This window comes from Suncus etruscus, chromosome 1 (assembly GCF_024139225.1).
Source record: "Suncus etruscus isolate mSunEtr1 chromosome 1, mSunEtr1.pri.cur, whole genome shotgun sequence".
Classification (NCBI taxonomy): Eukaryota; Metazoa; Chordata; class Mammalia; order Eulipotyphla; family Soricidae; genus Suncus; species Suncus etruscus.
Genome location: NC_064848.1, coordinates 12109219 through 12134843, shown reverse-complemented (window position 1 = coordinate 12134843; position 25625 = coordinate 12109219). Strand labels below are relative to the sequence as shown.

Sequence of the window (25625 nt, the reverse complement as noted above, 5' to 3'; positions counted from 1 at the left end):
AGACCCCTAACCTACAACTAACAGTGCTAGGATCAAACTCAGGTCCTTGAACATGCAAAGCATGACCTCTGATCCCTGGACTGTCTTCCTGTCCTGTACCCCACCTGTCTTTAATCTCATGTTGTCCTTATACTGAACCAGGAGCACTCTGAGGTGGGAAATACTGTGGGCCCCAGTTGCTACAGTTGGCTCTTGTGAGACCATTATAATTTTCCTTAGCTCAACCCTTGATTTGATTTTTATCTTTTCCTGGAGATATTGTCTTCCTCCTTGGCCTCTTTCTTGTGAATCTGTTGGCTCAAATTACTTATCTAGTCATTAAATATTAGACATGGGCATGAATCATAACATCTTACACATAATTCCTCATCATGATTTTACTCATTTGATCCTGTTATCCTCACCTTTTTGGTTTATGGGCTACACATAATGATATGATTACTCCTGACTCTGTGCTCAGACATTACTCCTGGCAGGCTCGGGGAACAATATGGGGTGTCAGGGAGCAAACCTGGGTCTGCCATACCAATGACAAAGCACCCAATCTCCTATACTACTTCTCTGTTCCCACTGTTATCTTCATTGCACAAATAGGTAAATGGAGGCACTAAGGGATGAAGCTGCTGAATGAAGGCACAAGAACTCAAGTCCCTATTGACTGACTCCATGCTTTAGGCTTCAGAACTCCTATATTGCACTGTCATTTTTTTTTACTTGTTCCATTGGGCTCAGGATGAGGGTTTGTGGTAAATTTGTTCCATTCTCCGACCCCCACCTACACAGACACCACAAGTATCTCTTAGCATCTGGAAGCTCATGATGGAAACAATTAGTCAAAATGCAAAGAAATGGGTGTTTTTGCCTCATGTAATTTGGCTTTATGAAGACCACTAAATGCATACATTCTCCTGTTAATTACCATCTCAAATGTGGTCTGTAATTGAGGGAAGTAGAGCCGGGGAGAGTGTAGAAACCCGCTGGAGTGCCAGGCCTGTTCGAGTCAGCATTCCCGGCCGCCTTTCTCCTGTGCTGTTAATTTTAGAAACTCCTGCAGCCCGAGTGTATTATTAGCTTTATGTACAGAGGGCCCTAGGGCCCTCCGTGACCTCTGTAGGCCACGATTCTTTCAGTTTTATTGGGTTTTCTCCCAAGAGGTCAGACGGAAGGGATGCTGGCAGCGAGTGCACATGGGTACTTGCATGCTATGTGTGAGTGGGGACATGGGCATGTGGTGTCTAAGGAATATCCAACGGCTGTCTCCAAGTGACGCACATGGGATAGGGTGGAACATGTATATGGCGCCCCACAGAAGCTGCAGTTAATCTTTTGAGCTCATGAGTCATTCGAAAGATAGGTTGTGCCCTGTGTGGGGCACAGGTCTTAGGTTAAGCTCTTTCTCTGGACTGGGAACAGGTAATGGCTTGCTGGACAGAGGTGTTGAAGTTGTGTCGGCACCAGCCCTAAGAAGAATCCCAGGATAGTGGGTAGGGTATGCTTGCCATACATGTGGCTGACCTGGGTTTGGTCTTGGTCCCTCTGTGGTTCCTGAGCCTCATCAGGAATGATTCCTAAGTGCAGAGTCAGGAGTAAGCTTTGAGCACCGCCAGGTGTGGCCCAACCCCTTCCCCCCACACACAAAAAATAGCTTCTTCTTGGCCCCAACTACTTGCTTTCTGATCCCCTGGCCAGCTCTGCCTCTTCAGATTCTATTCAGACCCACATGCAGTGAGTCATCACAGCCTCATTGTCCCCTTCAGTGAAGTAGTCCTGCCTTCTCTGGGGCTCTTGACACCACTTGGCGTTGCTCAGAGAAAATAATTTGCTGTGAAGTAATTTTCTTCAAACCTGGAGCTCGTGGGAACCAAGCAGATGGGAGAGAGTTTAGGTACAAGCACCAACTACCGTTGAAACCACAGAAGTCCCTGAGGATCACCTGGTGTGGCCCTGGAGGTCCTCAAGCACCTTTAAGGGGGCCCTGGTTTTCTCTGGCACTGCAGAGTTTATGTAGCATCACATACAAACCCCTCTAAGTCTGAACTTGTGCCATTTTTGATTATTGCTAACAGGGACCCCAGGTCCTTGAACACTATTCAGGAGGCTCACCCACAAGAGAGCAAACAAACAAAAGACTAGCATCCTGAAGCCAATGAAATCATAAAGGGGGAGGGTACAAACCCTGCACTCAGCTGACCTGGTTCCATCCCTGCATTCTTTATGGTCCCTGAACCCTGCCAGGAGTTATCCCTGAGTGTAGAGCTAGGTTCTCCTCTGGGAACTGGCAAGTGTGGCCCCAAACCAAAACAGCCTAGAATTATATTTTGTTTTGATTTGAGGCCATATCTCGTGGTGTGTGGGGCCTATTCGTGGGGTAGTTCTCCTCAGTAGTCTTTCCTAGCAATGATCGAGGGGTCTATGTGATGCCAAAAATCAAACACAAGGGAACCAGCAAATAGTACAGTGGGTAAAGCAGGCACTGACCTTGTACATAGCTGACTGGACTCAGTCCCTGCTACTACATAGGGTCCCCTGAGCCCAACCTTGAGCACACAGAGCCAGGAGTGAGCCCTGAATACTGCAATGTGTGCCTTTCCCCACCTCACCCCACAAAATCAAATAAACCGATTCAGCCCAGGGTTCCCAAGCAGAGCAGGAACCTGAGCTCTCTAGCTAGTGTGTGATTACCTTGGTACGACCCTCTGAGGCTTGGGGAAACCTGATCCTTCCCACTCTCCTCCTCAAACCCTCTCCTTTTCAACAGCAGAGCATTCAATAGTGGCGATGCTCTTCTCCAAGGAGAAAATAAGTGTCTTCTTGGCTCTGTAGATGGGTTGTTGGGACAGAGGGAGACAGCAAATTGTGGTGTGAAGAGCAGACACTCATGGGGAGTGGGTTCTAGAGATGGGCCCCTGGAAATGAATTGCCCTCACAGGGATTAGTGCTCACTGTATCATTTGCACAAGTGACTGGCATCACACACAGTCCTCCTTCCTAACCTTCCCAATTCTGTGTGGGGAGACAGACTTTGAGGGGACGAGTTAGCCCATCATCTGACAGTTGGGGACAGACTTTGGGGGTACTCCTGAACCCTCCTGGGAGGAACTGATCAAAGTGATAAGACTGAGCGTGGAGGAGACTTATCCCTCAGTGCATGGCAGGATTGTCAGCTGCTGTCACTTAGCATGGCCACAATGGGGCTGGGGCCAAGGAGCCAGGGCACTTTGCCTGCTGTGTGGGTGACCCTGCACCCTGCATTCAGGGGCTAGCGGCTGGCATGTCTCAAGTATCTCCTGACCCTCTGGGAGGACAAGGCAGGTCATGACAAGGTCAAGACAAGACCATGGGGCCCGGAGAGATAGCACAGCGGCATTTGCCTCGAAAGCAGCCGATCCAGGACCAAGGTGGTTGGTTCGAATCCCGGTGTCCCATATGGTCCCCTGTGCCTGCCAGGAGCTATTTCTGAGCAGACAGCCAGGAGTAATCCCTGAGCACTGCCAGGTGTGGCCCAAAAACCAAAAAAAAAAAAAAAAAAAAAGACAAGACCATGCCAGCAGCTTCTGTCTGAATGACTGTTACTGAGTGCTTTTTAGCCTGACTTAGGAAGGGGTGAGAGGATTTGTGGCAAGACAAGCCTCTTTCTCTGTGCTCTCTTGCCTTGCCGGTCTGTTCTTCTGCCCTCGGGCTTGCCTCTTGCAATACTTGCAACCTCCCATGCTTTTCTCCCCATACTTGACTTTGGATCTCACACAGCAGTGCTCAGGGGCTACTCTTGGCTCAGTACTTGAAGGTCATGCTTGGTGGTGTTGGGGATGGAACTCAGGGTTTCTACAGGCAATGCTTGCACTTAGGTCCTTGACAGCTTTTCCTGGCACCTTCTCTCAACTTCCATTCTCCCTCTGGGCTTTCTCTCTCTGCCAGTGACTCATTTCCTATCTCCTCTGGCGACTGACCCCTGTGTCTCTGGGCAGATTTTACTGGGACCTGACGATGCTGCTGCTGATGGTGGGAAACTTGATCATCATTCCCGTGGGCATCACCTTCTTCAAGGATGAGAACACCACGCCCTGGATTGTCTTCAACGTGGTGTCCGACACCTTCTTCCTCATCGACCTGGTCCTCAACTTCCGCACAGGGATCGTGGTGGAGGACAACACCGAGATCATCCTGGACCCACAACGGATCAAGATGAAGTACCTCAAAAGCTGGTTTGTGGTGGATTTCATCTCCTCCATCCCTGTGGATTACATCTTCCTCATCGTGGAGACACGCATCGACTCGGAGGTCTACAAGACAGCCCGGGCCTTGCGTATCGTGCGCTTCACCAAGATCCTCAGCCTCCTGCGTCTCCTGCGTCTCTCCCGCCTCATTCGCTACATTCACCAGTGGGAGGAGGTGAGTGAGCCTCCCCATCCTTGGGGGAAGGGGATCTTCTCTCTGGTAGAGGCATGAGAGCTCAGTCTGGCATTGCAGATGCCACCCAGCTGAGATGGAAGCAGCGTCCCTGCTCCAGGAGACAGAGACTAGTCATTTTTGTTTGTTTGTTTGTTTGTTTTGTTTTGGGGCCACACCCGGCGTTGCTCAGGGGTTACTCCTGGCTGTCTGCTCAGAAATAGCTCCTGGCAGGCACGGGGGACCATATGGGACACCGGGATTCGAACCAACCACCTTTGGTCCTGGATCGGCTGTTTGCAAGGCAAACGCCACTGTGCTATCTCTCCGGGCCCAGACTAGTCATTTTTACACTGTTTTTGTTTTGGGATCACATCACTGGTACTCAGGACTTACTCCTGGCTCTGTGGGTGGGCAGGGACCCACTCTGTGGGTGGGCAAAGGGGTCACTCCTGGCAGTGCTTGGGGGACCATATGCAGTGCTAGGGATCCAACTGGGCTTGGCTATGTTCAAGGCAAGTGCCTTCCCCATGTAATATCTCATCAATTTCAGTGCTCCTTAGTGTGCCTGGACTATTAAGGTACCGACATTGGAGAGGCTGGAAACACGTACACTTGTCTGCACCAGACAGGGATGGCAATGGGGAAGGGCCTGTAGCTGGCAGAAGGGAGTGTGGTCGACCAGAACTGTCTAAAGCTCAGCCCCAGCTGCTCGTTGTCAAGTAGAAATGGGCTCAGCACAAAGACAACAGATGGCCATAGCTAGTGGCACCTGGATTCCTGTGCAAATCTACCTTAGGTTGTCTTCTTGCAGGGTGGATTTTGAGACTTAGTTTGTATAAAAGTGACCATTTCTTTGCATTTATAAGATGTTTTCTACCTCTAAGTCATGTCTGTGGCCTAGGGAGATTTGGGGGCTAAGGGGTGGGCAAGTTTTCAGGACAACCAGGAAAGATATTGGGGAAGGATAGAGTAAAGAAGGAAGTTGAGCAAGAATGGGACACCATGGGGTCAAAGAGATAGCATGGAGGTAGTGTGTTTGCCTTGCATGCAGAAGGATGGTGGTTCGAATCCCGGCATCCCATATGGTCCCCTGAGCCTGCCAGGGTGATTTCTGAGTGTAGAGCCAGGAGTAACCCTGAGTGCTGCCGGGTGTGACCCAAAAATAAAAAAAAAATGGGAACACCAGGAAAATCCCCCAGACCCCCTTAGAATTTACTCTAAGGACAGTGTACCACTCATGTTGAATTTGATCAGAAACAAGAAGCTGGTAGTTTTTTATTCCCTTACCTGTTGGCCACTTCCAACTGTAGGGTTGGTAGGTACCTCAGTGCTGAGTGGCCTGGCGCAGGCCTCTGAGTAAGAGCTGAGAGGTAGAGTTGACTGGGGTGCAGTCCAGGATGCCTGGATGCCCATGTATATGTATGACCAGGCTTGCTGGGTCCCGGACAGTGCAGTAGATAGAGAACCCACATGGATATTCAGATTAGAGGGCCAGAGAGGAATGGGGTGTGGTTCAGAACAGTGAGCCATGAAGGATGGCCCACCAGATTCTGTCTGGTAGAAATTGCATCACTGGCACCACAAAGTCTCCCAAGCATTCTTGGGAGTGATCTCCCACAAACAAGGACACTGCTGAGCACGCTGTGAAGTTCCACAAACAAAACTCATAAGCACTCTGTCAGGACTCCCCTCTTGGCAAGTGTCATTACCACGGGGATGAGGGGAACATCCTGGGATGGGGTTTGAGGTTTGTGACCTTGCTGGGCTCTCTGGACTATATCTGCCGCCACTCAGTGGCACTTTTGGTGTGGCAAGTGGCCTGTAGAGCAAAAGGGTGATGCACTCTATGAGGGCACTCAGGTGTCCTGAGTGGGCTGGTGTCTCAGATGCTTCCCTAGGAGGATGCTTCCCTAGGAGGTTGCTGCCAGTCTCCAGGATCTCTAGGGGATGGGTCCAGTCCCCTTGCTCAGATTTTTACCTTCACCTCTTTCCTGGCCCCCAGTTCCCAGCTGGGGTATGGAGTAAGGACACCCTCATTGCTCAGAGGTATCTTGATCTTGGCCTGGCAGGGATTCTCCTTGCCTTGTACAGTTAGTGCCATTTTGGTGGGCAGAATGGTGGCCCTGACTCACCAGGCCAACTCACAGAGCTCTGGTGGAAGGCAGAGGGAAATGCTTGTGGACTTTGGACTAAGAATGACCCCAAGGACCTAGCTAAAATCCTATATCTGGGACCAGAGAGATAGCACAGCGGTAGGGCATTTACCTTGCACGTGACAGACCCAGGACAGATGGTGATTCGAATCCCAGCATCCCATATGGTTCCCCACGCCTGCCAGGAGTGATTTCTGAGCACAGAGCCAGGAGTAACCTCTGAGCACTGCCGGATGTGACCCAAAAACAAAAACAAAAAACAAAACCCTGTATCTATGGGACTGGAGAAATGGTACAGTGGGTAGAACACCTGCTGGCATACAGCTGACCTAGGTTTCATCCCTGGCACCTCATATGGTCCCAGTGCGGTCACTTCTGCTCAGATGCTCTTCACCCTCACTCCCACCTCACTGGCCAAGGCTTCTCACCTGCTCTTGTCCAAGGACCAAACTGAGGCTCAGAAGGTTCAGCCCCACCCTCTCCCACTGGTAGGATGACCTTGACCCAGGTTTCCAAGTTCTACCACTCTCCTCTCTCTTAGACAGCCTAAAGGGGAAGAACTTGGGCCTTGTTGTCATCCTGGGGTGGGGATGACCCCTTACCCCAGGACTTTGTGAAGGCATGGTGGTCCAGACTCATCTTTGTGACAAGGTGGCTTTGAGGCCCTGTGTGTCTTGAGAAGCAGAGATACTGGCTGAGTGGGGACAGTGCCATGGGGGGCAGGGCAGCTCTGCAGAGAATGATGCAGGGAGTGTTGGCAGGCTCCTGGCATGGCTTTAGTCCCCTTGGGACGAACAGGACGTGTTGGCACCCTTGGTCCCCAGCAGCTGGTCTGTCACTGGCAGCAGCAGAGGAAGATCCGCCCACTCTGGACAGGTCTACATGTCCAGCTGCCCTGGCCTCTGCAATATTTGGGGCCTCTGTATCTCGGGAGCACTGCTGGGACTCTGGTCCCCACAGCCCCTCTGATGCTCTTTGGACACCCCACACTGGACAAGTACCGTACTTGCTGGCATATAAGACGACCGGGCGTATAAGACGACCCCCTAATTTTGCAGTTAAGACATAGGTTTAGGCCTATATTCGCTGTATCAGACAGAACGTTCCTGTGCTGCATGTGCTGCATGTGTTCCTGTGCTCATGTCCCACAGTGAGCCAATCACAACAAGCAAAGGTTCAAAGGTTATACTGTAATAGACTTCCTTTCTGACTCTGGCCCATCTGAACAGGCTTTTTACAGTGTAGATTTGGGTCCAGAACATTGTCTAATTTGTATGCATCAAAAGCCTGCTTGGATTGGCTGAGTTAGAGAGGCGGTCGGAGCAGCCTTGCAGTGATTGGTGCAGGATCGAGTTGGAAAATTCATTTTGTGGCAATATTCAGACAATTTTCGTTTAGCGGCATATTGAAACATTTTTCGGGATATACTCGGCGTATAAGACGACCCCCGATTTTCGGTTGACTTTTTTTTGTTTCAAAAGTCATCTTATACGCTGGAAAATACAATAGTTGCAACTTGACCTTCCCCCAGGTCAGCTGTTACTGCACAGCATGTGGCTGCCAAAAGGAGATCCTAAGGCTAAGTGCACCCCCTCCCCACATCTGGGTAAAGCAGAGGAGGAAATTGCTTCGAGTTGGTGTCTCCCCAGCTGCCGCCCAGTATCCTCCCAGCTGGGTGCTCCTATGGGCCCCTGGGATTAGATTGGGGATTCCCAGCTCACTTTAGGAACCTATCTCCATGGGACCTTACAAGCCTGCCCCAGGCTTCTCTTAGCTGTATCTCAGCCTGGAGGCAAATCAGAGATGCCCCTTTCAGGCAATCAGGTTGGCAGGATTGCTGGGGGAGGAAAATACTGAGCGCAGAAAGCCTGCTTCAATCTCTTCCTCTGACTCTACACTCTCTCTACAAGGCTCTTTTCTTTTGTCAGCCTCAGTTTCCCTGACTCTTAGGCCTGTTTGATGCTCTCAGAAGCTGAACCCCATCAACGCCAGCTTTCCTAAGGGTGAGGTGGGGGAGGACATTGCTATGGCTTGGGTGGGTGGGTCTGGATCTCAGCCTTGCACTGAGCAGAAAGGCTGGCCCTGGGCCCCCCTGGGCAACAGCAAAACTTCCCAATCACTGAGCCCCCAGGTGTTAGCCACAGCTCTGAAGTAGGGTCGTGGGGGGTCCTGGCAGTGAGAATGAAGGAGCTGCCCCCTCGCATCCCTGGGGATCTAGGTCAGCTTGCTCCCAGCCAAGCCTCTCCCTCCCTTGGAGGTGCGAGCTTGTTATAGGAAGGGAAGCTATTGTTAGAAACTATGGTCCCCCCCTTCCGATGTTCCCTGCAGGGCCCAACACCCCAGCGACCCATCCCACCAGCTTCTTCTTTGGCAGAAGCCAGAGCAGCAGTAGGCAGGCTGGAGGGAGATCAGAAACTCTGGGCCCTGCTTCTCTGGTCCTCTCAGACTCGGGTCTTAGGCCAGTGGGGAAGATGCTTGCCTGGTTCGAGGCAGGACCCAGTTCCTCTCAGGTACCACATAGGGTCCCCCCCCAGCACTGCCAGGAGTGATTGCTGGGCAGAGCCTGGAATAGCCCCCCTGAGGTCCGGTCAACCCCTCTCCTCCCCGAATAAGACTCAATCAGAGTTTGCCATCTCCAAAGTATGGCCCTGGACAGCAGAAACTGGTCCTTTGGATGGCACCCAGGAGGGAACCTAACTTGACCCTCACTCTCTGGCCCTGCAGCTGTCCCCAGTGTCCTCATATTTCAGCCCCTCCTCAGCCTCTGCTTGCTGAGATGCTGGCACATGTCTGAGAGAACATGGAGAGAATTTTGTTTTTCCTCTTTGGGAAAGTCAGCTCCACCTTTGAAGACGTCTAGGCAGAAAACCCAGTGCCTGTTGTTTCCCCTGGGAAAGGGAGGGCAGGAAAGGGAAGCCTGAGGTTTTTGTAGTCAAAGTCCAGAGCTGACAAAGTCCAAAGTTCTCTCTCCTGGAAGCTGGTAGGCAGGTAGTCTGTCTCACACATGGAGAGAGTCCGGGGGCTCATGAGTTCCTTGGTCCTCAGCAGATGCATTAGAAACTAGAATGCTCCCACCAGTGTCTCCAGGGGCTAGGAATGAAGGCTCTCACCTCCCCCTCAGTTAGAAGCAGCTTCCTCAAAGGGGCTTTTAATGAGGTATCAAGGGCCAGGCAAATATTTGCACAGTGCAGTAGATGGCCATGGTCCCAACGCAACACTGGGGGTGCACTAGGTTTCCAAAGTTTTCCCAGCAACATACAGCTTCACTCTCAGCAACCATGACCCCTGTCAGAGTGCTGGGGAGCAAGGAGGATCCTTACCATCTGGGGTGCCCTCCATGATGGAACATATGTGCGCCCCTCCCTCCATTCTTCCCAGGAACACAGACTTTGCTTTGCAGTGCCTGAGCATATCTTCACCCTGGACCTGCACCTCCTCTCACAGGTGCTCCTTCAGCTGCTCCTTCTTCAGCCCAGAACCTTGCCTTGATAATGTGGGGGATATGCTTCCTGAAGAGAAAGACCCACTGGGGAGGTGGGTAAGGCCCATGGGGTCAGCGGCTTTTTCCAGCACTACTGTGCTTACTCCCCCACTCCTCCCATAGCCTCTCCTTTTCCCTTCTCCAGACTCCATCTTTGATTCTCGATGAATCTTCACTAACATGGTAACAAAGACAAAAGTAGACAGTGACCCTCTCTGGGAAGCAAATGAGTTACTGCAGAAGTGATGGGAAAGAAGATACTGCAGGGTCACATGTTTGAGAGCAATCAGTTCAGAAGAAAAGGAGCTGGGGCATTTCCTTGGAGCCTTGATGGGATGAGAAGGCCACATAGTGAGATGGTCAGGCAGCTCCAACAAGCAACCGATTGAGGGGCAGGGCCAGAACCAAGAGGCAGGGGTGTTGCAGAACAGAGGGAAGGCCAGCAGGGTGGGGAGAGGGCTTGGGGACTCTGCTCCTGCCTAGCATGTGTGAAGTCCTGAGGCCCACCCCTAGAACTACAGGCCCACCCCAGTCCCTCAGGGAATGGAGGCTACATCTGGTGGTACCATAAAAATAAAAATGCCATTAAAATACCATAAAAATAGCACAGCAGTAGGACATTTGCCTTGCAATGTGCTGACCCCGAACAGACTGTGGTTCGATTCCTAGCATCCCATATGTTCCCCTGAGCCAAGAGAGATTTCTGAGCGCATAGCCAGGAGTGACCCCTGAGCATCACCAGGTGTGGCCCCAAAAGCAAAATAAATAAATAAGAATAAATAAAACAAGCCCATGCAGAGGGGGGCAATGTGGCAGGCAGGACACCTGGCTGCAGTCAGCAGTAAGTTTCACTCGGAGTCACAGTGAGACATGGAGATATTTCCCTTGTTTGTTTTTCTTTTATTTTAGTCACTATGCTTTATAATTCTATAATATTGTCAAGGGAAGGGTTTCATGCATATATCTTTCCAGCACCATTCCACAGCCCTCCTTTGGCATATATTTTTTCTCTACCATTGTCCCCAATACCCCCCACAGCCCTTACTAACCCCACCCCCACAAGTCTCACACCTATGCTGAGCTCTCTTCTGTGGACCCATTCTCTGGTTCTGTTGCTTTTGGTCATTTGGTCATTTGTGACTTACTTAACTATATTTCTTTTTTTTTCGGGGGGGGGTCACACTCGGCAATGCTCAGGGGTTACTCCTGGCTCTATACTCAGAAATCGCCCCTGGCAGACACGAAGGACCATATGGGATGCAGGGATTCGAACCACTGTCCTTCTGCATGGAAGGCAAAAACGCCTTACCTCCATGCTATCTCACCGGCCCCAACTATATTTCTTTATATCCCAGATACGTGTGATCATTTTGTGTGTCTCTTTCTGGATGACATCACTCAGCATGATATTGGGTTTGTTTGGGGACCATATGTAGCCATGCTCCGGGCCTGCTCCCAGCTTGGAACTTGAGGGTCACACCTGGTGGTGCCTGGGGGACTCAAACCTGGGGGATGCCTGTGCTTAGTGGAACTGTCCTTCAGTTCCAATTTGCCTTCTATCTGCAAGGAATCTTTGTGTATTCAGCCGGGTCTGAAATGGATGATGGGTACAGGAGTGTTGTAGGGAGCCCCATGTGGAGACCAGACTGTCCGAAGGTATATTCTGTCCAGGGAGATCTGGGTTGTCATTGTGAGCTGTTTAGCAATGAGCGCATAATTCTAAGTTTCCCAGTCTGGGCCATGGAGCTGCATCTTTGGCCTCCTGGCCTGGCCTCCAGGGTGGCATTTTTCTGGCTTCAGTGCTTGGTCAAGTGCCCTGGGGGCAGGCCCCCTCCCCCTAGTCCCCCTGCATCCCTCCACCTGACAGTATCTCCTGTGTCTTGTGCATTTGCCCTCAGTAGCTTCAGTAATGAGCAACTCACCACACTGTCCTCAGCACTCTGCCGGTACATTCTGGAGCCAGGTGGCCCAACTGATGTGTTCATATGTGGCACAGTGGGCCCAGGAAACCCCTACTGTTTGCAGATGGCCACCGCTGGGTTACTTTGCATGGGGCTGCTGGTGGTGGTGGTGAGAGAACTATTCTCCCAAGCAGAGCTCAGGGAGCCAAGGGCAACATTAGGGCCATGAGTTCAGTGTCTGGGAGTGCTCTGCCTAGTCAGGCTGGCCTCCACTTGAGCATGTGCCGAGAGAGAGAGAGAGAGAGAGAGAGAGAGAGAGAGAGAGAGAGAGAGAAGAGAGAGAGAGGAGAGAGAGAGGAGAGAGAGAGGAGAGAGAGAAAGAGAGGAGAGAGAGAGGAGAGAGAGAGGAGAGAGAGGAGAGAGAGAGGAGAGAGAGAAAGAGAGGAGAGAGAGAGGAGAGAGAGGAGAGAGAGAAGAGGAGAGAGAAAGGAGAGAGAGGAGAGAGAGAAAGAGAGGAGAGAAAGAGAGGAGAGAGAGGAGAGAGAGGAGAGAGGGAGAGGAGAGAGAGAGAGGAGAGAGAGAGGAGAGGTGAAGATATTCTCATCTGTGTTCATCTTGTTCATGACTCTTCTCATGACTTCTCCCCACCTCCAATGACCCCACTTCTATATGTACTTACATGGAGACTAGACTTAATAAAAAAAATTCCTGGGAGATACTTGTCAGGGTTAGTAGGTTTGTGAGGCCATGAGATGAGTTAGAGGCTGTACTAGGGGCTCCCCTTAGAAATACCAGGGGAACTTATTAGAGAAGCTGGGAAGTATCCCCCAGATCTCAACATTGAGGTACAACCAGCAGTGAAAGGATAGCTATAAGCTGCATCTCAACACCCAGCTGATCTGCCCCTGCCTCATGTTGTACCCCTGGATGTACCAGCCAAGAGCTGGTACTGTGATAGCAGGATATGCCTCTGACCTCAGGGGCCGCTATTCAGAGTGAGAGGGTGGCCCTGCACCAAACATCAACAGATACGCTTAGTCCAGCTCACTTTATGACGAGGGCCAGCCACGTCACTTGGTCACTCTGACTCTGAATTGTTTCACACCCTGCAGAACAGAGCTAACAAAGATCACTTTCCCTCAAAGAACAAGTCTTTTTAGAAAGTCTATGGGCATTAGCTTTTCACAGACCAATGTCTGTGATCCTGATTGTGGGCATGGGGCATGTGAGGATGGGCATGGAAAGGTGAGTCCACCCTTTCTCAGATGCATTAGTCTTCTGGCTTGAAGCCTCTGAAGGACAGCCAGCTCTCGATCAGGATTTCTTTACTTCCCTGAGCTTTGGTGAACAGGGAGGAACAATTGTTGTGAGTGGGGAGGAGGTGGCAGGTGGGATTTGGGGCTACACCCAGCCTTATTTCTGGCTCTGTCTTGAAGGTTACTTTGGCAATGACCATGCTCTGCTGGGTATTGAACTGGTGTCAGCCACATCCAAGGCAAGTGTCCTAACTCCTGAACTGTCTCCCTGGAGTAGCTAGGGATAAACACAATCTTCAGCAAATATTGCCAGGTGTTCACAGGAGACACTCTGGGATGGAAGTCATTCCCATAAGCTGGTCTGGTGATTGTATCCCTCTAGGGAGTGATGAAAGCCTGGGCTAAGCCACCATGGACTTTTCCTTTCTTTTCTTTTCTTTTTTGGGCCACACCCGACGGTGCTCAGGGGTTACTCCTGGCTGTCTGCTCAGAAATAGCTCCTGGTAGGCACGGGGGACCATATGGGACACCGGGATTCAAACCAACCACCTTTGGTCCTGAATCGGCTGCTTGCAAGGCAAACACCGCTGTGCTATCTCTCCAGGCCCACCATGGACTTTTCTAATGTTCCTTTGTTCAGAAAAGTCTGTAGCCTTTCACTTGTGGGAACATCCAGAATCATGCTGCTGGCAGAGGCCACTGAGATTGAGAGACTAGTAGTGAATGTCTTTGGTTTTTCAAAACTTAACTAAACTGAGTCCATGTTCAAGATGGGGATGCTGAAGCCACTAGGCTCTGACTACTCTGCTATCAGTCCAGGTTGTAGCTCAGAGACCAGACAGGGGTGGAAAGATATACTCTACTTTCCCATCTGAAACAAGCCTAAACTGAGCCTTGTTGGCAATTGGCACACTGTAGTTTTGGACCAAAGCCTCTTTCCAGGTTGTTTCTTCTTGGGAGACTATGGAAGAACAGTGGTCGGTAGTTGGGGATCCCGACAGAAACTTCTGGAAACCTTGTATTAACTCCCCATCTGTGTCCTCATGACCCACCACCATGGAGACCCCTGTAGGTACCTGATGGGGTGGAGGATGGGCATGCAGGGGTGAGTCCACCCTTTCCTAGATGCTTTAGCCTTCTGGTTTTGAACCTCTGAAGGAGAGCTGGCTCAGAGCAAGAGCTAGTTTGAAGGCACTGCACTAGAGTGAAAAGTAAAGACAGATTTCCTACTGGCACACAGGAGCTAGTCACAAAGATGAATTTTGAATTTTGAATAAGAGTTTACCCATGAATCATGGTTTTCAATTTACCAGGTCCATGTGTCAAGCACCTCAGAGGTATCCTTCATTCTTTTGACTGCACACTCATACATCAGTTGTTATTGTCATCTTCAAGATGAGAAAACATGACACAGCTAGGACTTGGGTAGAACCCTCCTGGGATTAAGGCTGCTGTGAACTCCAGCCTGGCTGCTCTCCCTCAATACCCTTCCCCCAGTTCTACAGTGAGTTTAGCAGAGTCCACCATCCCCAGGTTGTCCTGATCCTAGTGACAGATTTAGGGGAGCCCTTGATGAACCCTTGGCCTGTGCCCCCAAGAGCCTTAAATCTTCATTGCATTTCTCTGCCCACCGGGTGGCTGCGGAGGGTTCCACATGCCCACCTGGATGGCTGAGCTTTGTCTCTAGGATGGCCTTAGGTGCACAAATTCCAGGACTTTTCTGCTTTCAGGCTCCTACATCCATGCCCAGCCCACACTGCCTTTTGTCCAGAGCTTCAGCCTGACTCTGCCTAAGTTGGACGTGTTGCCAGGCGTGTGTAGAGGAGTCAAGGCCACACACAATGCAGGGGTTCTCTGTGCACCCCACGCTGGGCCAACGTTTACCCATGTGCCGACAGATCTTCCACATGACCTATGACCTGGCGAGTGCCGTGGTGCGCATCGTGAATCTCATCGGCATGATGCTGCTTCTGTGCCACTGGGATGGCTGCCTGCAGTTCCTGGTGCCCATGCTGCAGGACTTCCCTGATGACTGCTGGGTGGCCATCAATGGCATGGTGGTGAGACGGGGACCTGAGCATGGGGTGGAACATATCCAGTCTGCCCTTTACCCTCCTGCTTCCCAGGGGGCCAGAGACTATGCAGAAAGATATGTTGTGGTCTCTTAGGAGCTGAGTAAGAGAGCTTATAACCCAGGCTCTCTTCTGGCAAATAGATCCCAGTAAAAAAGAGACAAGAAAAAAGCCAAGTACAAAAGATGAAAGGTCTGCAAGACACTATCCACAGACTGCTGGGTTACTACCTTAGCATTCCTCACCCCATCAGTGGGTCCTAAGCTGGTGAAAATGTTGCCTGGGATGAATGACAGATGATGGAATTGTAGGGGGGCACAGAGCAGCGTTCCCCCCACCCCACTTACAGGGAGAGGAAGCATCCAGATCTGTGAGCTTCCATGCTTCAGCTGGAGCCCTGGCCTCCCTGCCAGGCAGTTGGGTTTGGTGTGAAGACTAACCCCCAAGGCCCCACAGGAGGAAAAAACCAACTTTGAACAGAGACCCCAAGGCAGCTTTCTGCATCAAACGGGCCATTCCAGAGCAGTCTTTGATGAGCTAAGTGTAAATGAAGAGGCCATATGGATTTAATTTCCTCGTCCCCAGAGGCCCAGCGGTTAGGCTGGAAGCCCTGCCTGCCAACAGCTGGGTGCCCCCCCAGTCCTGGAAGCAGAGGGAGCCTTCCCCCCAACCCCCATCAGACCTCCCACTCTGCTTTGCACAGAGTTTTCCCGGCTCTGCCAGCTGGTCCATGACCATGATTGTGTCCAACCTCCTGAAACCTGGTAGACCTCAGGGCTCTTGGGTTTTGTGAGTCTTGCGCTAGGGCTGGTTTCTGCTTAGTCACTACTGACTTCCCTTGTAAGCAGAGAGGTGCTGGGGATGGAGCCAGTGCTGGGGTTTGTCTGGTGACTCCTTCATCTGAGAGGGTCTCTTCAGTATTAGGGTGCCCCCAGCTCCTTCCACCCCCTTGTTCTCATACAGAGTCCTGGAGACACCAGCTTCAGAGACAGAAAGAGCCAGGAGCCTCACTTCCTCCCACCACTGCCTCTGAGTGGTGTGTCCAGCCTAGCCATATTTGGGGGGATTGTAGTGCTGGATTGATGCAGGCAGGGATAATGGGGCGAGAAGGTCTCAGTGCCTTGACTTCCCCTTCCACAAATGCTTGCCAGTCTAGGTGGACAAAGAGGATCTGGTTTTCTCATTTGGATCTATGGGGGGGACACATTCTATGGCAATAGTTTTGGAGTGGAAAAATATTCTATTCAACCATGAGTGAAGGTCAGCAGGGAGCCTTTTGTCCTCAGGAGGTGAGACCTGATCTAGGGGACTCCCTTCACCAGGCCTTTGCTGGGACTCCAGTCTGATCCCTGTTCGCCACTGCAAAAGAAAGACCTGAGTGGGGTGTTTACCTGGCCTTTGCCGACTTTTCTACCCCTCACACAAGACCTTTGGCCAGTAGTCAGTTAGGGAGCCCTGAGCCCCGCCACAGGGAAGAGATGGGATAGAGATAGATAGATAGATAGATAGATAGATAGATAGATAGATAGATAGATAGATAGATAGATAGATAATAGATTGATAGGATGATTGGTGTAAAGCTCTCCAGCCTGGTCAGTGATTTGCAAAGAAAAGATCTTTCACTCGGTTCCCAGATAGATAGATAGATAGATAGATAGATAGATAGATAGATAGATAGATAGATAGATAGATAGATAGAAGAGAAGGAATAGGAGGCAGGCTGTTGCAAGGTTTCCCCTTATGAGAAGGCTCTGCACACCATTGGCCTGGACCCACCAGCACCCCTGTTTGCAGAACAACTCGTGGGGGAAGCAGTACTCATACGCGCTCTTCAAGGCCATGAGCCACATGCTGTGCATTGGCTACGGGCGGCAGGCTCCTGTGGGCATGTCGGACGTGTGGCTCACCATGCTGAGCATGATCGTGGGTGCCACCTGCTATGCCATGTTCATCGGCCACGCCACCGCGCTCATCCAGTCCTTGGACTCCTCCCGGCGCCAGTACCAAGAGAAGGTAGGTTGGAGCTAGTGCAGAGCACTCACAGGAGGGCCCAGAGCATCTCCCCACATCCTCTCTGGTCCAGACATGACTAGCTCTTCCAAGGGGAAGCAGAGGAAGAAGGAGACCCCCTTTAGGAATGAAGGATTCTAGTCTCCTGAAAAAAACCTTTTCTCCATCTCCAGCTCTCGTGTTGGTTTGGCTTTCCTATTGTCCTGTCTCTTTCCCACAGGGACCCCACCCCTCTGGACCCAGGATTCTTCATCTCTAACCTTCCCTTCTCCAAGCCATTCTTAGCAGTGAGGACTCACTTCATCTTTTCTCCTCTTGAACACTCTTGACCAGGACTAGGGAACTGGGGGACCTGCCTTGCAAGTTCCCAAGGTTTTCCTAAACAGATTCCTAATAGAAACTCACAAAGGCCACATCCTAATCCCTATTCCACTCTGGGCCCTTGTGTTACAGAGGCCAACACACACATGCATACACCCCTATCTGAAGTTTCACCTCTTCATCTCTGACTTCCTCCTTCCTGCACCCGGATGCTCTTCCTCTCTCTGCCCCATCCTTCCTGCCCTTTTGACTGGATTGAACCTGGCTCTCTGCCCCCATTTTAACTTCTGCCTTTCTAACTATCACTGTTCTGCTGTTGCCCATGGTCTAGCAGACACAGTTAGCCTCATCCTTTACCTCTGCAGTGCTCTGTGATGCCTCCTGGAAACCCATCTCCTTTCTGTGGGAAAGAAGAAAAAAAAAAATGCCCCTCTACAGCTCTGCTCTTGGCTCTAGTGTGCCATCCACTGTCTTTTTGGGAGAATGACACCCCTGCCAGTCCCTTGGACTAAACTCAGGATCTTGTGGTCTTGAGTGCCCCAGGAAGCACCCTCTCCCACTGTTCATCCCTCCCCACCTCTGCCTGGCCTCCACCTGTGCCTTGCCCTTTGGCAGCTTCTCCATGGGCATCCCTGAGCACTCTAAGCTCTACTGTGAGGGGGGAAACTGGAATGTATCATGGCAAGGCAGATTCCCCACAGTTATAGATGACTCAGACCTCATCTCTTCTCTGCTCAAAAACTCATTGCCTCTGGAAAAAAAAACCCAGGCCTCATTGTTTGTACATTTGTTTTTGTTATTTTGTGGGCCATACCCAAAAGTACTGGGTGACTACTTCCTGTGATGATTGGATGACTGTGTGGTACAGGGGGTAAATCCAGGGTAGCCCCATTCAAAGCAAGTGCCTCATGCCTAGTACTTTCTCTATGTCTTCTACATGTCTTCTCAGCCTGGTATTTAAGGGCACAATTTGGCCTCTGCCCTTCTCAATGCTGGATCCTGCTTTAACAACCCTTGTTTTTGTTCTCTCCCGCCACAGGACCTTAGCACACACTTTTGTGGGGAAACCTTCTCTTCTGAAGCCCTGGCCACCTCACCCTTCTCATCCTAAACTTCACTTCCTTATCCCATCATGTGGTCCTGAAGCCCCCTCTCATTTCCTCATTTCCATGCAGCACACTCTGAGGGCCTGCCCTTGAGGTCATGATTTTGGAGAGCCAGCCCAGGTCATCCCTCCCTGATGTCCCCCTTGGAGGTCTCAGTCTGGTTGGATGAATTGCCTGCTTGCCAGGGCCTGGCCCCTGGCAGCATGAGGCCAGATGGTCAGCGATTTTTGCTCTGGGGGATGAGGGCTCAGAAGAATCCTGGAGCAGGCAGCAAAGGGAGATGGAGGCAGTGGGGGACTTGTGAAGAAATTATGAGTGAGGGGCAGAAGAGAAGATGAGTCCCATGGGTGTGAAATAGACCAGCCTGATTGGGACAAAGCACTATGGTGAGGAGGCAAAGGGGAACTAAGCCAGAAAGGTGAGGAGGAGAGGTCAGTAGAGGATCACTTTTTTACTCAGACCCCTGAGGGAAGGAGTATGGGACCAAGCAGCAAGCCTATGAGGCCGGTTCTGGTCTCCTTGTGAGACAGGCTCAAGGGAGAGTGTGACAAGGGATGTGTGTGTGTGTGTGTGTGTGTGTGTGTGTGTGTGTGTGTGTGGTGTTAGACCCAGGACTTCAAGTATTATAGTATAGAACTGCTTGTAGAATCAGCATAGAGGTTCAATCCAGGCCCCAGGTCAGGGGTTAATTTAGGGAATGCATCAGGGCTTAGTCAGGGTACTGTGTGTTCCCTCTGAAGCTCTCTTTATTTAACCTTTAGCTAATAGCTCTGCAGGCCTTCATGATTCACTCACGATACTCTAGTGTGTGCCCTTACTTTCTCTCCGACCACCATCTATCCTGGACCATTCCAGTAGTCTCCTCCCTGCACCAGACCTTTCCTCCTCACCCTATCCACACTGGGTCTCAGTGACCAACCAGATTGTTGCCATCTCCTGAGGTGGCTCTGGCATGACCCAGTGTAGACCACTGGCATCTCCATGTCTTTCCATCTTTAAGGTCCTCATATATGTGAGCAGCCCCCTTGTTTCTGATTGTTCTTGGGCTCTTAAGTTTAGAACATCCTTTCACTGACCAGCCACAGCTCCATGTCCCTACTGTGTTTCTGAGAGCCCTTACTCTCCACCCCAGTCCAGGGATAGCTGACCTTGTAGGGAATGGAACCGGAGAGTTTCTTATTTGGTTGAGCCCTGGGCACTCAGGGACACACATCTCTTGTTTCCAAGCACCCGGGCCAAGAGCTGTTGTGAGCAAAAGACCTGTGTCTTGCCACTTCTTGCCCTGGGCCTTCCACCTCCTGCCTCATCTAGTAGGACCCAGCTGCTGCTCACCACCAAGGTTCTCTGCAGGAAAGAGACCTTCACTGACCAGGCCTGAGCCCCATTGGGTAGTCCTCCTCGAGCTGGGCACAGACCAGTCCCCGTGATGCCTGGCCCTTCGTGTAGTGTGGAAAAGGAAGTGACAGACAATAGGAGAGCCTCTCTTAGTGTCCAGACAGTGGTTGGGAGGATCCCCATCTCCAAGGTGCTGCCCCCCTGCCAACAGGGCCAGCGGGACTGGCTGGACAGAAGTGACACATGTCCCTTCTCTCTGGGTATCAGTATAAGCAGGTGGAGCAGTACATGTCCTTCCACAAGCTGCCGCCTGATACTCGGCAGCGCATTCACGACTACTACGAGCACCGCTATCAAGGCAAGATGTTTGATGAAGAGAGCATCCTGGGGGAGCTGAGTGAGCCGCTCCGGGAGGTAGGCTGGGCTGGCAAGGGCGGGAGAAGGGAGGCTGCCCTGCCACCAGCCCATCACCCACTATCTCCCGGCTTGCCTGTGCCAGGAGATCATCAACTTTAACTGCCGGAAGCTTGTGGCCTCCATGCCGCTCTTTGCCAATGCGGACCCCAACTTCGTGACGTCTATGCTGACCAAGCTGCGCTTCGAGGTCTTCCAGCCTGGCGACTACATCATCCGTGAGGGCACCATCGGCAAGAAGATGTACTTTATCCAGCATGGCGTGGTCAGCGTGCTCACCAAGGGCAACAAGGAGACCAAACTAGCCGATGGCTCCTACTTTGGAGGTGTGGGGAGTGGGCAGCTGGGAAGGGGGGTGGGTGGGTGGGGAGGTCCCTAAGATGCCTTTAATGATGGTGGTTGGCTCAAGGTGTGTTGGGATGGACAGCAGGGAAAGGGGGGCTGGAGAGATCCCTAAGATACCCTTAATGATGGTGGTTGTCTTGAGGTGTGTGAGTTGGGCGGCAGGGAAAGGGGGACTGGAGAGACCCCTAAGATGCCCTTAATGACGGTGGGTGATTGACTCCAAGTGTGTGAGGTGGGCTGCAGGCAAATGGGGGGGGGCTGGAGAGGCAGACCCCTTAAGATGCCCTAATGAATGATGGTGGTTGGCCAAGCCTGATAGAGGGCGACTTGCACAGCTTGTTCCAAAGCCTCAAGTGCTGGAGATGCGGGTGGCCTCCTCCACCCTCCAGTCCCTAGACTCCTGCCTGTCCCGTCTGTCCTGCAGAGATCTGTCTGCTGACGCGCGGCCGGCGCACGGCCAGCGTGAGAGCGGACACCTATTGCCGCCTGTACTCGCTGAGCGTGGACAACTTCAACGAGGTGCTGGAGGAATACCCCATGATGCGGAGGGCCTTCGAGACCGTGGCGCTGGACCGCCTGGACCGCATTGGTGAGTGAGAGCGGGCGAGTGCGGTGCGTTAGGGCGCAATGACCTGCGCCTCCGAGCCAGCAGCCGGCCTGAGCTTGCTTCCTTTCCCGTCCCTTCCCTTCCCTTTTGCAGGCAAGAAGAACTCCATCCTCTTGCACAAGGTGCAACACGACCTCAACTCGGGCGTGTTCAACTACCAGGAGAACGAGATCATCCAGCAGATCGTACAGCACGATCGCGAGATGGCGCACTGTGCCCACCGCGCCCAGGCCGCCGCTGCGTCCGGCGGGCCCGCACCGGGGCCGGCTCCGGTGATCTGGACGCCGCTGATCCAGGCGCCGTTGCAAGCCGCCGCGGCCACCACGTCGGTGGCCATCGCGCTCACGCACCACCCGCGCCTGCCCGCCGCTGTCTTCCGCCCGCCACCGCCTCCGGGCCAGACCCCGCGGCACCGCGCCTCGCGCCTGCACTCGCTGCTCCCCGCCGGCAGCCCGGCGCAGCTGGACACGCCGTCGTCGTCCTCCTTCCACATCCAGCAGCTGGCCGGCTTCTCGGCGCCCGCCGGGCTGAGCCCGCTGCTGCCATCCGCCGGTTCCCCATCGCCCGCGATCACGCCCACACCCACGCCCGCCGGCCCCGCGGGCTTCGGCCCGTTCCACCAGGCGCCCGGCGGCTCCGTGTCCTCGTCCGACTCGCCCTTGCTCACGCCCCTGCAGCCCGGCGCGCGCTCCCCGCAGGGTCGCGGGGCGCTGGGACTCTTAGAGCATTTCGCGCCGCCGCCCCCCGCTGCCAGGTCCCCGGCGGGCAGCCCCGGGCAGCCGGGCCAGCCTCCCGGCGAGCTGTCACTGTCTCCCGGCCTGGGCGCGGGCGCGCCGGGCACCCCCGAGACGCCGCCCAGGCAGCCCGAGCGCCCCGGCTTCCCCGCGGGGGTGTCCGGGGCGGCCTCCCCGGTCGCCTTCTCCTCCCCCCGCACCGGCCTCAGCCCCGCCGGCCACAGCCCCGGCCCGCCCAGGACTTTCCCCGGGCCCCCGCCGCGCGCCTCCGGCTCGCACGGCTCCTTGCTGCTGGCCCCCGCGTCCAGCCCGCCGCCGCCGCTGCCGCAGGTGCCCCAGCGTCGGGGGACCCCGCCCCTGACCCCCGGGGGCCGCCTCACCCAGGACCTCAAGCTCATCTCGGCCTCCCAGCCGGCCCTGCCCCAGGACGGGGCGCAGACTTTGCGCGCCACGTCCCCGCACTCGTCCCGGGAGTCGGTGGCCGCCTTTGCGCCCTTGCCCAGGGTCGGGGCCGGCGGCAGCAGCAGCAGCAGCAGCAGCGGGGGGCTCGGCGTGCCCGGGAGGCCCTATGGCGCCCCCGGGCAGCACCAGCATGTCACCCTGCCTCGGAAGACATCCTCGGGTTCTCGGCCACCCCCTCTCTCCTTGTTCGGAGCCAAGGCCGCCTCCCCCGGCGGCCCCCCTGTGACTGCAGCCGCCGCGCAGCGGGAACCTGGGGCCGGGGCGGAGCCGGGGCGCTCCAAACTGCCGTCCAACCTCTAGAAAGAAAGGCACCACCTGTGTCCCCTTCGGTCCACTCTCCCTTGCTTCCTTCAGGCGTAACTGTGATTAGGAAAGACGCCGCGCCCTGTAATACTCGCCCTCTTAAGTCCTCCAAACAAACCCACCAACGGCCCCCCACACCACAGCCACCGGCACCAGGTATCCTCAGAGCTCTAGATTTTTTTGGTCACCGGCTTTTATAGACTATTTTAATACTCGGCACTACAGGGAGGGGGGAGGGGGGCAGGCTGGGCCCACATGAAGGATCCATCCCAGAGGAAGGGCGTGTATTGGGGTGGGGGCATCTCAGCTGCCTGCGTCCTTGGAGTCTTGCTTTTTTTTTTTTTTTCCTACTGCTGTCTGGGCAGATAGAAGCTGCCTGTATTTATGTAAGACATTTCGGTAGCTTGTAGTGACAGCCGCCCACATGTGTGCACATGTGTGTGTGTGTGCGATCTAGTTTAATCCCCGGCTGCCAGGACACCTTCCATCCAGCCACCTGCCTGGGGAAGTGAGGTGTTGTCACCAGTGAAGAGGACCCCAGGACCTGTCGGCAGCCCCCACACCCCATCTCAAATCCACTCATGGCACAAAAGCAGGGCAGGCCAGGCCAGATGTCCCTTCCCCTTCTTTCTTCTCTCCCCTTACCTCCTTTCCCTAGCTCTTCTCTCCTCTCCTCTCTCCTCCCCTCCTCTCCTGTTAGGCTTCAAACACATCTCCATGGCTCTCGGTTTCCTCATCCACACAGTGAAAGGAACTTTTATTTATTGAATCTGTCTGGTGCCAAGCACTGGTTTAGTACTTTACCGCCAGTTTCACAAAGACTTTCAGGTAGGTGCTTTGTTATTCCTCATCCCCTCCTCCCCCATTCACACATGAGGAAACTGAGTTTGGGGTTTTTTTCTAGAACTGTTAGAAGGTGTGACTGAGCAGAGATTCGAATCTATGCCCTACCTGAGGCCAGAAGGCCAAAACCTGGATTCCTTCCTTCAGAAATCTGTGTAGAGGGCCCCAAGATAGGACAGGGATTAAGTCTCTTGCTCTACATCCAGCCCACCCTGGTTTTAATCCTCAGCCTCCATAGGATTCTCCCAGGTACTGCCAGGAGTGATCCCTTTGCAGAGGCAGGAGTAAAACTTGAACTTTGCTGAGTGTGAACCAAAAACCAAAAAAGACAAAAACTGTTGAGAGGGCTGAGTTAAGCATAGGGAGGTTCGGGCTTTGGAGGCGGGCAGTTTGGGGTTTGAGTCCCAACGCTGTCAGTTCTTAGCTCTGTGACCTTGGGTACTTTCTCTAAGTTTACTGAGCCTGTGGCCTCAAGTGTAAAATGGGAATTGTGGTTCCATCTCACAAAGGCCTATGATCATCCCTTGTACAGCTGCAGCAGCCATAAAAGCGCTCACCACACCACGAGGTAGGTGCTCTGTAAACCAGGCTTCTCCTGTCCTTGCTTCTGTGCTTAGCCCACTGCCCCACAAGCTGTTTTGCTTCAGCACTCAGGAGGTGGGTGGACCTCCCTAGGATGCAGGGCAAAGGGTGGAATGCACTGGGAAATTTGGCTGAGGTGGCTCTGCAGTGATGGCTTCGGGAATCCAGCTTGAGACCAGGAAGGCGAGGGAAGATGTGGGTGACTGGTGGGCTAATGTGCCCGATTCAGCGCCGTGGGATCCCAGCAGAATGAACTGGGATTGGCTGCAGAAGCAGAGCTCTGAACCAGCCCCATTCCAAGGCAGAATAAGGGCTGCAATGAAGTTCTGCCTCTGCTGTGAAGGGCAGCGAGGAGGAATGGTGCCAGAGCCAGCTAGCCTCCCAGAAGAGAAAGGGTTGAAGGAGCTTGGGGTCTTAAAGGGGAGACAAGCATCTAGCGTTGGCCTTTTCTATGCTCAGGAAGTCATATTGGGCTTAGAGCATTGTCTCAGATGCAGGGATTGAAACAACAGCTTCATACCATGACACTCCAGAAAGGCAGGAGGAGCTCAGTCAGCCCTGGAGGTGGTGAGAAAGTAAGGGCACAGGGTCTAGGAGCATGAGGAGTGAGGGTCTCTGCAAAGGGCTAGCTTCCACCCTTCCACACATAGACACATACAACGCACATATGATGTGACCCAACCCAGGATCTAGGAGCATAAGAAATGAAGGTTCCCTGTTTGCTTAGGAGTAGCTTCTACACTTACACACACACTGTAACCCAACCATACACACACACACACACACACACACACAAACACACACACAACCCTTGACAGAGATGGCAATAGCCACACTGTAACCCAACCATAGACACACACACACACACACACACACACACACACACAAAACCCTTGACAGAGATGGCAATAGCCACACTGTAACCCAACCATAGACACACACACACACACACACACACTCCTTGACAGAGATGGCAGTAGCCAGAGTCCCAGCAAGTATGCAATCCACTATTTAGACAGAGGATAGACACTGAGCCTTGGTGTAGCCTTTTGACTTAAATTTTAAAAAAAATCTTTTTTTAAGTGCCACAGAGGCACACGAGGCTTATGGGGTATGTGTAGACTCTGTCTGGGGTTGAGAAGTAGCAGAGAGCAGAGTGGACCCTGTGTGCCTCCTCCTGTTCCCTAGAGTGGGATATGGGGGAGAGGGCTGTGGGAAAGTGAGAGTTGCTAGGCCAGAACAGAGCTAAGTTTTTGGGAAGTTCCTGGAGCTGGGGGATCCTCAGTTTCCCCCTAATTCCTTGCTACGCAG

General features: G+C 53.0%; 1 protein-coding gene across 1 annotated transcript in view; it reads left to right on the top strand.

Annotated features, from left to right (window-relative positions):
* The window catches only part of HCN4 (hyperpolarization activated cyclic nucleotide gated potassium channel 4), a 48735-nt gene extending 25849 nt beyond the window's left edge, over positions 1 to 22886 (top strand). The window contains exons 2-8 of the mRNA XM_049777650.1: positions 3966 to 4389; positions 15079 to 15240; positions 17047 to 17265; positions 20292 to 20438; positions 20524 to 20764; positions 21208 to 21372; positions 21484 to 22886. Coding sequence (XP_049633607.1) covers positions 3966 to 4389; positions 15079 to 15240; positions 17047 to 17265; positions 20292 to 20438; positions 20524 to 20764; positions 21208 to 21372; positions 21484 to 22886 — 2761 coding nt within the window. The remainder of the gene's footprint in view (positions 1 to 3965; positions 4390 to 15078; positions 15241 to 17046; positions 17266 to 20291; positions 20439 to 20523; positions 20765 to 21207; positions 21373 to 21483) is intronic.
* Positions 22887 to 25625: the final 2739 nt, after the last annotated feature.